Below are 13,874 nucleotides of genomic sequence, written 5' to 3' on the forward strand. Positions count from 1 at the left end.
GGCACGGAGAATGTTCTTCACATGTGTATAAAAACTCAGCGTTTTCACTGCTCGGAGACGTCATTCCGCCGAGCGCTGAGATACGTGCTGGTGTGTTTGACCTCCTGCTTGCAAGCAATAGTTAGAGCCAGATATCTGCGGAGAATTGCTCATGTAATCTTTTACTCTTCTAAATAAATGTTAACTTTTTGACTTTAATTGATCAACGTGCTGCGATTCTTCTCATCAACCAACTCGGGGGGATTGGAGATCCTGACAATTTGGGGGCTCGTCCGGGATGAAAGGTTTTCCTGCACAGGCGAATTTGATCCAAAACGCTTACACCTGCTGAACGCGACGTACTCCCAGGTCGGCCTCAAAATAAGGTAAGCAGAAACCTGTTACATCTAATTCTGCATATTGAATAAGCTAAAGTAAGGAGTACGTTGTGGATTGGTGGTGTACGAGCCAAAGTAATACTTGAGCAATTCTCTAAAAAGAAAAAAGAAAAGACATAGCTGTCTGCTCCGGTAAAATACATACGAACTGGTTGACTGCTGTTAAATGGAAGGTGAATTTGATGGAGAAGTGGAGGACGGCGGCTGGGAGCCAGCGCCGGGGTATCGATGGAAAATAATAAATGACCAACTGAGGATGTGTTGGTGGCGGTGAGCGGAGACACCACTGAGAAAAAGAAACATGATGTTGTGGAGCACACGGGACGCGCGGTGAGAAAGTTGTTAGAGGAGAAAGGTATTAGTTTGGCAGATAGAGCGTCACTGACGCACATATTGTGGGAGAAGGGAGACTAGAGATTATAGACTGCTGAGAGTGTCATCTGAAATTAGACTTAAAACCGTAGGAAAAGATTGATTTACTAAAAAGAGGGGAAACAGTCATTGAAAATTAAGAGATGAGAAATAAGGAGAATTGTTCTGTATAGTGTCTGTTTTTTGTATTGATGTTTGTAGTTTTTTGAGTATTTTCCTGAACCCAGAGATAGGCTGTAAATTGTTGAGTGCTGCTTATTGAGTGTATAGTGCACGATACACTTGATACAGTATCTTGATAATGGAAGCAAATGTCTGATCAAAGGAACATTGATAGCAAAATGTGAGAAGGTGAATGTTTGGGGAAAAAGGAAACTTCACAAAGAAATTGACAAAATAGAGGACTTGAGGTCCGTATGGTTTTCGTTTTGGATAAAAAGTAAAGCCGTAGACAAAAACAACCCAGAACGGTGTAATTCGGAAAAACCACCTCCATACGAGGGTAGAGAAAAAAAAAAAAAAAAGGAGAGACTGATTCTCAACCAACAAGCCTGCTGCTGCAGAGCCATTTTTTTTTTTAAGATCTCCAAGCTATTACTACAATTTTGATTTAAAATTGTAGAATTGTAGACATGCATTGAAGAAAGAAAAAGAAGATTTAAAGTCTTTAAAGCAACAACGGCTAGAATAAGCGTAATAAATCTCTGTTGAAGCAGCGGGGGTTTATGGGAGTAAAAAGGTCACAGCAGTGAGAAGATGTGTGGGAGCAACGGTGGAGGCCAATAAGGCTGGACGAAGGTTTTATACCTCCTCACTTTAAGAAGCACACACACATACTGTTGAATAAAGTTAATCCTGAGTGCCATCATTTAGTGATATAATTAGGTTTATGCATCTTTCTTGAATACCATGATATATAAAGAATAGAGAGGATAAATGGTCCTTTTGCTTTTCAGTTTAGAACAATAAGCTCATCATTACTAGGCTTTCAAAGGTCTGCCAAAAAACCTTTACATGAACAAGCGGGTTGTAGAGGGGATTTTATGAAATCAACTAACAGGTTGATAAGACATTGCAACTTTTAGTTTCGCTGAACTACTTTCTTTTTAAGTGTAACACTTGAATCAAGGATTTAAAATATGCTGAAAAAATTATTAGAACAAATAGAAATAAACATGAAAACTAATTCAGTACAGCAAATTTTTTTGGGAGGGGAATAACACTACGCGCTTGTTTGGACGAATGTAAGGAAACATCGGTGAAACACACAGGTCATCACCCAGGGACTGCGGGAGGAGACGTCGTATGGGACAGCCCAAGGGGGTGGTTACAGGGGAGGCTATGGAGGTAACTGCTGTGGAGGAGCGTGTTGAGGAGGTCCATATGCAGGGGGAGGAGTAAGAGGCGGACGCAGATGGGGAAGAGTTTTTTTCCACTGTGGTATGGAGGGGCACCAGGTTAAAGAGTGTCCTGGTAAAGGAAGACAAGGGAGGGGTAGGTGTCCCACCCCAAGAAGCATGGGCTCCCAACGCACATGCTGCACCGCCCCCTAGAGGACAGTACCCCACACTGCAGGACTGGGGCTATGAGGCAGATGCCTCTCAGTGACACACCACCAGGAGAGACCTGGACAGCAGGGCCAGGGCGGACCCCATGCTGTCACTCACGGTACTACAACAACAATTGCCGTTTCTCGTTGACACCGGGGCCACAAACTCCACCATACAGGCAGCGGGCTCGTCTGCTATGTCCAGAGATAGCGTCAGAGCTGTGGGGTTCTCTCTGGTGTCACAGAAACTGCCTCAAACAGTCCCCCTACTGGTGAAAGTGGGCAATCGGACATTGACTCATTCTTTTGTTGTTTCGCCTCAAGTTCCAGTGAATCTTGAGTGATGGGAAGGGATCTTCTCATTAAGACGGGGGCTCCGATCTTGTGCAGCCCAGACGGACTAAGCGTCACCATGATGGATGGAACGGTTCTGCATTGCAATGACAATGGACAAATGAATGGTCAGTGGGTGGTGCAGCCACTGCAGCAACAACAACAATATGCTGACATTTATTGGGGCCTCTTGAAGCCTGAGTGTTCTGAAGTCCACTTCAGCGGAATCCTGTTTGGAGGCAACAGACACCGTCCTATGCCGGTTGGCCGAAACAGGTTTTAAGGTCAGTAAGTCTAAGTTGCAGGTCGCCAGAAGACAGGTTTCATTTTTGGGCAGAGTACTGTCGGGAAGCGGCTCAGGGCTCTCGGCCGCTCTCAGGGCTCAGTATTCTCCATCATCCACGTCCACAAAAACGTAAAAGAAATGCTTTCGTTTTGGGGCCTCGCAGGGTTCAGTAGACAATTCATTCCGCGCTATTCAACTCTCACCCAAATTCTGCGTGCAAAGGTAAACGAAAAAGGGATGCGAAATCTCACTGCTAATCTCGAATGGGACCAAGGGGCGGAGGAGGCGTTTATCAAGCTAAAAACAGAACTGGCACAGTACCGGATTACAGCGCACCGTTTTACCTGGATGTTTCCGAAACAACAGGGGTTGTAAATGGGGTTTTGTTTCAGAAAAAGTGGGGTGGTAAAAGGAAGGTGCTTCTGTATAACAGTATCATGTTGGATAACATGGAAAAACAACATCATGAATGCACACAACACGCAGCAAGGGTCGCAAAGCTTGTAACGAAAACAGCACACCACTGATTGGCAATTGTTCACTGATGGCAGCTGCTTTTGACATCCACAGAAGGGGTTGCAGTCGGGATACGCGGTAGTCAGAAGCCATGGAGCTGGGACAATGGTTAAGAGCAGGTTTTCTGACGGCTGGAGGAAAACCAATTGAACAGGAACAAGAAATGAAAGATTTGGCGGCAGCCTTGGCTCTACCGAGCACCGTGGCTATTATTAAGTGCAAAGGACATGAGAACTCCAACAGTATGGTGGCCAAGGGAAACCAGGCAGCGGACCAAGCTGCAAAACAGGCTGTAGGTTACCAAAGTGGGCTTCAAATGGTAAGTGCAGAAGATGAGGGACAGTTGGGGCCACAACTTAATGAGGAACGAATTAAGGAAGCCCAAAAGGGGGCGTCTCCTCAGGAGAAAACGGTGTGGAAGCAAAGAGGGGCTACAGAGGTTGGAGGCCTCTGGAGGTCCCCTGATGGTCGCCCAGTACTGCCGCCGGGCATCAGAAACAAGTGTTTACAGGAGTTACATGGGATGGCTGATTTGGGGCTGAAACACACGTTTGGTACAGTATATTATCCACAATCTCAAGGCAAAGTAGAACACATGAACCAAAACTTGAAACAAAAATTGGCTAAAATCTGTGCACAGACAAATTTAACCTGGGTTCAAGCGCTCCCACTCGCGTTAATGGCCATTAGAAGCTCAGTAAATCAGGGTACCAACTGACCAACGGGAGACAGTTCCCTGGATCCAGGGCCGGCCTGAAGGTTAGGCCCAACCCGGAAGCTCCGCCAGGTGAGTATGCATGTCGTATAACGATCTACGAGCTCTTGTTTCAGATTTTGCGGACCAGGTGCGAGACAAAACAGGGGATCAGAACACCCACAACCCCCCCACGGAAGCCTGGGTCCTCCTGAGGGTCATTAAGAGAAAGTGGTCGGAGCCGCGGTGGACAGGACCATACCAGGTGGAGGAGAGAACTTCACTTGCAGCGAGGCTGAGAGGGAAAGGTAATACCTGGTACCACTGGAGCCAGTGTGCCACTGCAGAGGAACCAGCTCGCACTCTCCAGGACGTCCTGAAGGATCAGGGGAAAGAGGCGGCAACGGGCACCGGAGGGTCCCCAAACGCACTCTTAACGGGCAGTTGACCGTCAGACACCCAGAGCGTGGTGATCTGTGTCGACTGTCTACAACCAAGAAGACCAAGAATAAGTGTATAACTATCCTCTCCTCTGTTCTATCTTTCTCAATTCTCCGCATTAGTTTAGCAAAAAAAAACAAGAACAAGACACAATCCCGTTATCGGCCTGGAAAGGAGGCAAGATGAGGAGGCTGATCCGGCAGACGTTCTCCAGTAGCTGGGGTGATCTCTGAAGAGATCAAAAGGGGGAATTGTGAGATGCATGCACTGGTAAAATATATTATAGCATTGTTTTGTCTCAAGTGTCCTGTATTTGACCCTGAAGTGCAAGGAGCAGCATGATACAAAATGTTGCTTTGCAGCTGCGCACTGAGAAGGGAGAGCGGTTAACTCGATCTCGTAGAAGCTTCAAAACAAAGGACTTCTGTTCATGGCCTTGGTTCATATCTTATTCGGTACGAAAGTCCCGGATCCACGTTTTTGCTCTATGTCAATTAATAATGATTTGCACCGGCCACTGAGGAGGATCTTGTGTATGTGTGTGTGTGTGCTACCCTCAGCTTCACCTGGGTTCTTATCTCAACCTGCTTTGTAGCTTCTCGTAACTGGCACGGAGAATGTTCTTCACATGTGTATAAAAACTCAGCGTTTTCACTGCTCGGAGACGTCATTCCGCCGAGCGCTGAGATACGTGCTGGTGTGTTTGACCTCCTGCTTGCAAGCAATAGTTAGAGCCAGATATCTGCGGAGAATTGCTCATGTAATCTTTTTCTCTTCTAAATAAATGTTAACTTTTTGACTTTAATTGATCAACGTGCTGCAATTCTTCTCATCAACCAACTCGGGGGGATTGGAGATCCTGACACTATCCAGCCAGTGATGGACTCTCACCACTCAAGAGATCAATATTGTCAAAGTGGAAGGAAAGTAGAGGCTGTCAGATACCACGGAGTGTTCTGTGACCATTAAGGCTCGGATATGATTTTTTTAGAGCCACTTTGGAATATTACATATTGGGATGTGATAATTATTTAATCAATCGACACTCTTGACAAGGTGAGCTCTTCAAACCTTCATGAAGCTGTGCTAGCTGTTATCTAGCTCGGCTAACGTTAACATCTGTTTGGCACAGATTAATTTACAATACGGACTCTTATAATTTTATCTATCCACGAAGTAGAGCAAATTGTTACATGTAGGAATTTAAACGTTTTTTCACAATTATTAATTAAACTAGAATAAAATGTGCAGTACAGTTCATAAAATAAAGAGTACAAAGTATCCACTTCCCCGTTGAATCTGCTTTAAATAATACTTAATCTGAAGCGTGTCAACAGACCTGGGTTGAATAAATGTTATGACCTGAACTGACAGGGTTAAAGTCTAAGAGCTGTAATTTTATCTACAACCGGTTTTCCTCAATTTGACCACTCATGACCCACTGTACCTTCTGGGTACCTCTGTGTCAAATATCACTAATTTAGTCTGTCTGGTGTGTCTAATTTACAATGGAGGTGGATCCAATTATTTTGGAAACCAATCTCCTTTCTAAATGGCAATGATGATCCTGTATCGCACTCTTGACACAAAAAATGGACTTCATAATTACTTTAGTTTAGAGTTTAGAATCTGTAATCTGTTGAAATCTATACACTATGGCTGGGAACAATGAACACAGTTTATTCAAGCGTCACATTATTTCTATTCGTTTTTAATAGCCAACCAATGATGGTCACACACAGTGTTTTGAGAAGCCTTATATTCTATGTAATGCGGGTTGGTATCAGATTAAACAATATTGTTTTGAATTGTCCCTTTATCAGAAACCATGGAAAAGTTTTCAAATAACTGGATTCCACCCCGAGTTGTTGGTTATATCTGCTGTTGTCATTACTGAGCTCAATCTCTTCTTCAAACTCTCCCAATTTGACTGTGATAATAGTGTATGTTATGTATTTTGGGATGTGAGCTGGAGTTAAATGCTCATATTTTGGTGGTTAGATACATCATATTGTCTTGCTCATTGGAATTTGGGTCTAAAACCACTACAGTGGATCCCAATGACTAAAGCACAACTTTCCTCACCAAACCACGTCAGCACACTCAATCTCTTCTTCAAACTCTCCCAATTTGACTCTGTCATAATAGTGTATGTTATGTTGTGGGTCGTCGTGGCGCAGGGGTTAGAGAAGGTGTGAGCACAAGGTTGGTGGTTCGATTCCAGGCTGCCCCATGTTCCATGTCGAAATGTCCCTGAGCAAGACACCTAACCCCTAATTGCTCCCCAGGCAAAATGTGAAAAAAGCCATGGGTTTAAAGTGTAATGTAAGTCGCTTTGGATAAAAGCGTCTGCTAAATGACATGTAATGTAATGTTATGTATTTTGGGATGTGAGCTGGAGTTAAATGCTCATATTTTGGTGGTTAGATACATCATATTGTCTTGCTCATTGGAATTTGGGTCTAAAACCACTACAGTGGATCCCAATGACTAAAGCACAACTTTCCTCACCAAACCACGTCAGCGGGATGCACACAGGCCCACTTCCATCAGTTCCTCCCCACATTCCATTCCATTTACCTTCCTAATTCCCCCACCTTTGATTCTCTTTGATTCACTATATAATACAATTACAATCCCTGTACTGGCCAATTGACCACACTTTCTCACAGCTAATGAATCAAAAGTATTAAAATAGCTTTTCTAGCAGTTTGATTGGTGCAGCTGTAAATTAGCCAAACGTGAGAGAGTAGTGAATTCATGGCTCAAGAGAAACTTTCTGTGATTAATTTGGGCAAGTGTATTGTGATGATATCTCAATGTTTTAGTCGGTGCTTGAATTCTAACTATTACTGTTTGCTCTTAACGTGGAAAAGTACCATTTGACACTTTGGAGGTAAGACCAATTTTGAGACCTACTTCATAGTTTGACCATTGTTCACTGATCTCAAGACGGTAAGAAGCTGATGGAGTGGAAAGAAAATCAATAGACAAATAAAAATAGTTTGTCGATACATGTAAAGGCCTTGGTAAGGTCTCTAAAACTAAACCACAATTGTTAATATTCTAAAATGACTGCCTCCATCGTGACGCACATTCCATTTTTTTTAAAAAAAAGCTTATCAACGAAGATTGAGACAAATTATTAAAATTTTCTATTAAAGTTCTTATCTTCTCATCCCACTGGAAGGAATCTGGGCAGCACAGGTGCGGGATCGACGTGTTCAAAGATAACAAAGAAAAGTGGCAACTAAAGGACCTGATATAATATTCATAAGAAATGTTTGGGAGGGATTGACCACATAAGTGCAACTTTGAAACCCTACGATGTGATTGTATTTAGCTCATTCGCTTTATTATCTTAAAGTAAAAGGAACAGTGATACAATTATCAATGAACCAGAAAAAAGTTTACAGAGTTTCACATTTTATTAATAGTCATAGTCAATAACAGCATATAGGTGACAGCAGTAAATGAAAAATTGAATCAATTGCATAACACAATATAGACAACATATGTAACAAGACTAAATAGATAAAAAGTGTTTTTTTTAGATTACGGCTGGGATAGCTTTTTGAATAGCCAATATTCTTCTAGCTACAGTTTTATTGCAATTACTTAGTGGTTTTCCCTTATAAGGGCTGAATGGACCCCCAACAGCCAATCAGAATCAGTGATCTTGCAGAGCATGGCAATACAGTAGTCAATACATTAATAAAGATAACATACAATATGTAAAATGAATCAATAGCAATCTCTACCCTGTGGTGACTTCTTTTGCAAACACATTGATGTTTTGCCAAATTATTCAAAGTAGAGTAAAGCTTTTCTTACAGCTTGAATTGTGCAGCTGTAGTTACTTTTTAAATAATCTACTCATTTAGAATTCACTCACGACTGACGGCACACAGCTCATGAGGTGAAGGGGCGAGGTTGAAGCCCACAACTGGAGTCAGATCCAGATCATCCTCTTTAACTCCAGGTGGAGGAGTGAAACGGAAGCGCTGAAGGAAGGAAGTGAAGAAGAGGAAGAGCTCCATCCTGGCCAGACTTTCTCCAGGACATGCCCTGCGTCCTGTGAGAGAACAGGCTTTAGACAATCTGAAAAGTGTAAATTGGTATTGGAAAGAAGGGTTAGCCTGGCTCACTAACCTGCACCGAAGGGCATCAAGGAGTCTCTCTTGACAAATTTCCCGTCCTTGTCCAAGAAATGAGCAGGATTAAAGGTGCGCGGGGTCTCCCACTCACTCTCATCCCACAAAACCGATGTCATTAGAGGAAACACGGTGGTCCCCTTGAGAAAGACACGTTAATCATGATTACAATGTTTTAAAATGAAGTATAAATTATTATTTTTAGATGCAGAATCCAGCATAAGCTTTAAGACTGTTACCTTTTTTATAAAATAGCCCTGGAAAGTCACATCTGTGCTGGTCTTGTGAGCAAGAGTGACGGGAAGTACATTAGCAAATCTCTGCGTCTCATGGATGACGGCGTCAGCGAAGGGCAGGTTCATCCGGTCCTTTGCCCTCACCTGACGGTTCCCAACCACCCTGCTCAGCTCCTCCTGGACCTGGTCTGGAAATGACAAAATAAAAAAAAGACAGTGACTACAAGCAAAGCAGCAGTGAAGCATTCTTTTCTCGCCAATTCTGCAGAAAGCCTAATTTTTTTGACCAAACTCCTAAATAACCAAGTCCTTTGAGTGAACACAGTTCACAACACGTTGCTATGGCTACATCCAAATACTTTTCTCATGGTGGATAATTACTGCACCAATGGTATTGTGTAACTGTCAGACCAGCTGATAGAACATTTCACTTTGGTAGTAGTAGCAACCTAAAGTTAGCATTTGGCCAAACATTCTAGAGTTAATTGTAGTTTCATGTTACTGTTTGGGAGTAAAAGGCAGGGTTGCAATCTTGAGAAACTGTAGAACTATTTTCCTGCGATCGTAGCTAGCAGTAGCCTACTAACTAAATCGAGCAGGGCCTCCCCGCGAAGCTGTATATATATATATATATATATATATATATATATATTACTTACCTTGAATATGGGGATATTTGGCCATGAGCAACAGACCCCATCTCAGTGTAGTTCCTGACGTATCAGTACCAGCCGCAAAGAGGTTGCTAACAGTCGACACCAGGTTCTCCATGTTGTAGTGTGAATCCGTAATCTTTAAATCCTTATCAACAGGAAAGAGAAATAATAGAGATATAATGAAAAACGTTTAAGAGTTAAACCTTTTATCAAGATACCATGATTGATTTTAATACCTCCAGCTTCTGTTTGTGTGCTAGAAACGAGTCCACAAATCCTCTGCACATGTGAACATTCAAGGTTTCCTGTAGACGTCCGATCAGCAGTTTTATTTGATTTCGGTTTTCAGCAACATTCCTTGTGAGACGCTTCCTGTTGCTCGTCCATTGAAATAACCACGGGTACATATCGAACAACTGTTGGAATTTAAAAGAGATTTTAAGCATGTTATTTGTTATCTTTATATTATGCATGCCCATGAACCCATGAGTCTGTAATTCTCATCATAACCCCAAAAAGGTACATCTTATAGTTTATTTAGTGAAAGGAAGCAAAGTGTTACCTTTACTGAAGGAGAACCTGCAAGCCGAATGTTGTCATTCACTCTGTCTACCATGAGTCTAAACTCTTCATCACTGTATTCAAATCTGCTGCCATAGACAATTGAACAGATGATGTTGGAGACTGCATAGTTCATTGACTGGCCAGTATTGAAGGGTTGACCTATAAACAAAAAAAATGAAAAAAAACACCAATAGGAAATACTTGTAAAGACATAATGCAATAAAGGAGACGAGTCACCTTGGTGTCTATCAAACACTTCGAACAGATACTGAATCTCCTCAATGATTTTATCCTCTGCTGCTTTCTTGCCCATCCCAAAGTCTCTCAGGTTGGTCAGAGCAAAATGCCTCATTTCTTTCCACGATTCCCCATTGCCAAAAGCTATTCCATTACCTAAAGAAAAAATGGTAACAATTTTTAATGCAAGATATTATTCCAACTATATTAAATAAAATCAACTTACAATATTCAGAGGTCCAGAGCGTCTGTTGCAATACAGTGAGCAAACATCTTGGTCTACTAGTCTACCATCATGTCTACTGTTGCTACTGCCTTTGTCCAGATAAAGATGTCCCCACAACCATTGTAAAAAATGAAATGATATTCTATTACAGCTGCTAGGGTCCCTATCAGCGTATCTCCCCCCCCCCCCCCTCTCTCGGGGGCCCAGCTACGGCTCATCCCGGGAATCACCAGTAGCTGGCATGAGGGCGTCACAGTCCCCAGGCCCGTCGCCAGTCCGTCCCAGTTCCCAGGCTGGTCTCAGGCACGTGTAGTCTATATTTTTGTAGTGAGTACACTGTGACTGCCGGCTATAGTTTATGTCATCTCCCGCGGTAGACCGCGCATGCGTGACGTCACTGCCTTCAGACGTGAATTTATGAATGACAGTTAGAACATTTTGTCACAACGATGTTGTTACGTATCATCTAGTTACACGGAAATCCTTGACTTTTCCCTCTGTGTATCCATCGTATACCTGCGCGTCACGTAGACTACACCACTGCTTCCCACGTCTTTTGGGAAATAAAGTCATTGTTTAAAAATCGAACTGCTGTGCGCGTGCGTTTGGGTCCACTAACTACATCACTTAACAATATCTGTATACTTTGAGCTGACGTCAACATTGTGATTTAATCAAGGTTGGGCGCCGCCTAAATCATCTTATAGTATGAGTGAGTATTACTAAAATCATCTCCGTTATACTTACTTAGTGAACCACTTAAGTCATGGCCAGTTGGACTGACATATCTCTCTCCAAACTCCACAGCATGGTTGACCAGTGCCTGCTTCACGGTCTTGTATCCAGCCAGAACCACCACTTTCTGGGGTCCAAGATGCACTGAGAACACGGATCCATATTTCTTGGAAAGCTATGAAACACAAGAAGCAGCATAGCAATTAAAAAAGACATGATAGTTACATCGCCACGACATTACTTTGTAAAATAAAATACTACAATAATTGTATGAATATGAATGCGCACAATTGTTATTAAATAACCTAATGGTATCTGCTACACCCGATCAGACAATTGTTACCAATACATGTGCAGTAACGGACCAATATCCAATATCAGTATTGGCGCATGTTTTTTTTCCTCTTAATTTAAGAAAGTTATAACACATTCATTTGTCAGCCCTGTGAGGCGGGGGACTTAAAATCTAACAAAAAAATAAGATACATTTATAAAAAAGGTACCAGCAACGCCAGAAAAGTTGCGGAGTCTAGGTCTCCATAAAACAGGTTCTTGTTCACCAGAGGAAGAACAGCATGGATCACAAGACTTAAAAGCGTGGTTTAAAAGGAGGATTTTATTATTAACTAAAAACCCATAAATAACTACAATATTAAAAGTCCAGCTGGAACAAAGTACTAAAAGGATTTAAGAATTCGACCAGCCACTGCTGCTGATCAGTCTTGCCCTTTCTTCTGGTTTCCGGTTCCGTTCCTTTCCTGGGTGAGGTGTCCAGTCGGTTTCGTTACTCTCCTCGTTGCACCCTGTCTGCTTGTCCGCTGTCCTGCCGTCCTCTTGCTTGATTTCCCGTGGCGTTTTTAGTGTCCTTTATAGCAGCTGTGTTAATTGGAGAGGGGAGGTCCTTTCATTGTGTAATGTGGCTGGCCAGGCCGCTCTGTAATTGATTAGTCCCTCCAGGTGCATGTAGTTTACTGAAAGGTGGGTTAATATGTAAAAAAACAAGCCACGCTAAAATGTAAAAGCAAGCCATGCTAAAATGCAAAACCAATAATTTACAGAAACCACAATGTCCCCCTGGTGACACATTAAGTTACTGAGCTTTTAAATTTTTTATAAATGTTGAAATGGAAAAAAATCCTAAATCCTAAATCCAAGGGCGATTCCTCACTTTCAACAGCAGTTATACATTACATAGCCAATTTAATATTGCTTGCTTACCTCATAAAGTGTCATGTGAAATGACTTCAGATTTAGCTGCAGCAAATTGCCAAACAGGGGCAGTGGTCTCGGTCCCGGAGGCTCCTTTCTCTTATGATCAAAGTTGGTCAAAAATACATACAGGAGAAGTAGGATCCCAACAGTTCCCAGTAGAATAGTTGTACTGTTAAGCTGCAGAAAAAGGTTTTCCATCACAGCCAGTAAGCCACACTTGCAACAAAGAGACGTTAGAGTGTTAGGCTGAAGCTTTGTCCTGATGTGGCTTGACACATCAACCTATATATCCCCCGAGCTGGCTAGTCAATCTTCAACTGTGCAATTGATTGGATTACAGGTCAGCAGACCTACTAGGTTTACATTAGCTTGAAGCTGTGACCTTTGAGTCTGGCTGCTAGCCCAAAAAGGGATATATATATATATATATATATATATATATATATATATATATATATATATATATATATATATATATATATATATATATTGTATACATATTTATATTTATTTCAGTTTTCGCGCAAATTTCCTCATTAATTAGTTAAAATCATAGGGATCAAAATCGTTTAATTAAAGAAAATACACACTATTAAATGTGCATAATTTTAAGGATTGTTTTTTTTAATTTTAGACGCATTCGTTTAAAGAAGGATATATGACGTCAACGGTGAACATTCAAGGTGTACTGATACATGAGGTGATTATCAACAGCAATCAAAGTAAACCCTTGATGAAAGCACAATACTTGAGAATAATCAACAGTTACACAGGTCAATCAATTATGCATGAGTTAATCTATATATGCACTGCCCAGTCTAGGTTTGTATTCACAATTTACCACACTGAGTAATTTTGACAAGTACAAAGTGGAAACTCCTCAAATAAGGACGGTTACTCAGTGTTACTTGGCACCTGATAGTAATGCACTAAGCTTTACATCAACGGACACCGTGAAAAAAACAATGTGTCATTAGTCAGAGCAACTGCATAGTTTAAAAAGCCAGTTAGTTAATGAGGAAACACGGGGCACGTACATTTCAAGTGAGAGCTAGTAACAAAATTAACGTTTAGTATATATATATATACATATATATATATATACATTATTTCCTTTAAGAAACACATATATTCGAACATATTCAAATATCTGGTTGCGCATTACACACGTCAATAACAGGAAAAATTGATACAACGAGACGTAACTACTTTTATAGGTAATTTATTTAAGTTTAAACATATTTAACAACAAATTATCTACATAAAAAATAAGTAAATGAACTAAT

The 13,874-nt window shown here is 41.6% G+C and overlaps 1 protein-coding gene across 1 annotated transcript; it reads right to left on the bottom strand.

The window, feature by feature from the left end:
- Positions 1–7,977: 7,977 nt before the first annotated feature.
- LOC144384528 (cytochrome P450 2K1-like) lies at positions 7,978–12,849 on the bottom strand. The gene is made up of 9 exons (XM_078083759.1): positions 12,595–12,849; positions 11,389–11,551; positions 10,416–10,571; positions 10,177–10,337; positions 9,851–10,030; positions 9,618–9,759; positions 8,962–9,146; positions 8,721–8,862; positions 7,978–8,643 (listed from the first exon to the last, which is right to left on the bottom strand). The coding sequence occupies exons 1-9, from the start codon at positions 12,784–12,786 to the stop codon at positions 8,456–8,458; spliced, it is 1,509 nt and encodes a 502-aa protein (XP_077939885.1). The 5' UTR covers positions 12,787–12,849; the 3' UTR covers positions 7,978–8,455.
- Positions 12,850–13,874: the final 1,025 nt, after the last annotated feature.

The sequence above is a fragment of the Gasterosteus aculeatus genome, chromosome 11 (assembly GCF_964276395.1).
Source record: "Gasterosteus aculeatus chromosome 11, fGasAcu3.hap1.1, whole genome shotgun sequence".
NCBI lineage: Eukaryota > Metazoa > Chordata > Actinopteri > Perciformes > Gasterosteidae > Gasterosteus > Gasterosteus aculeatus.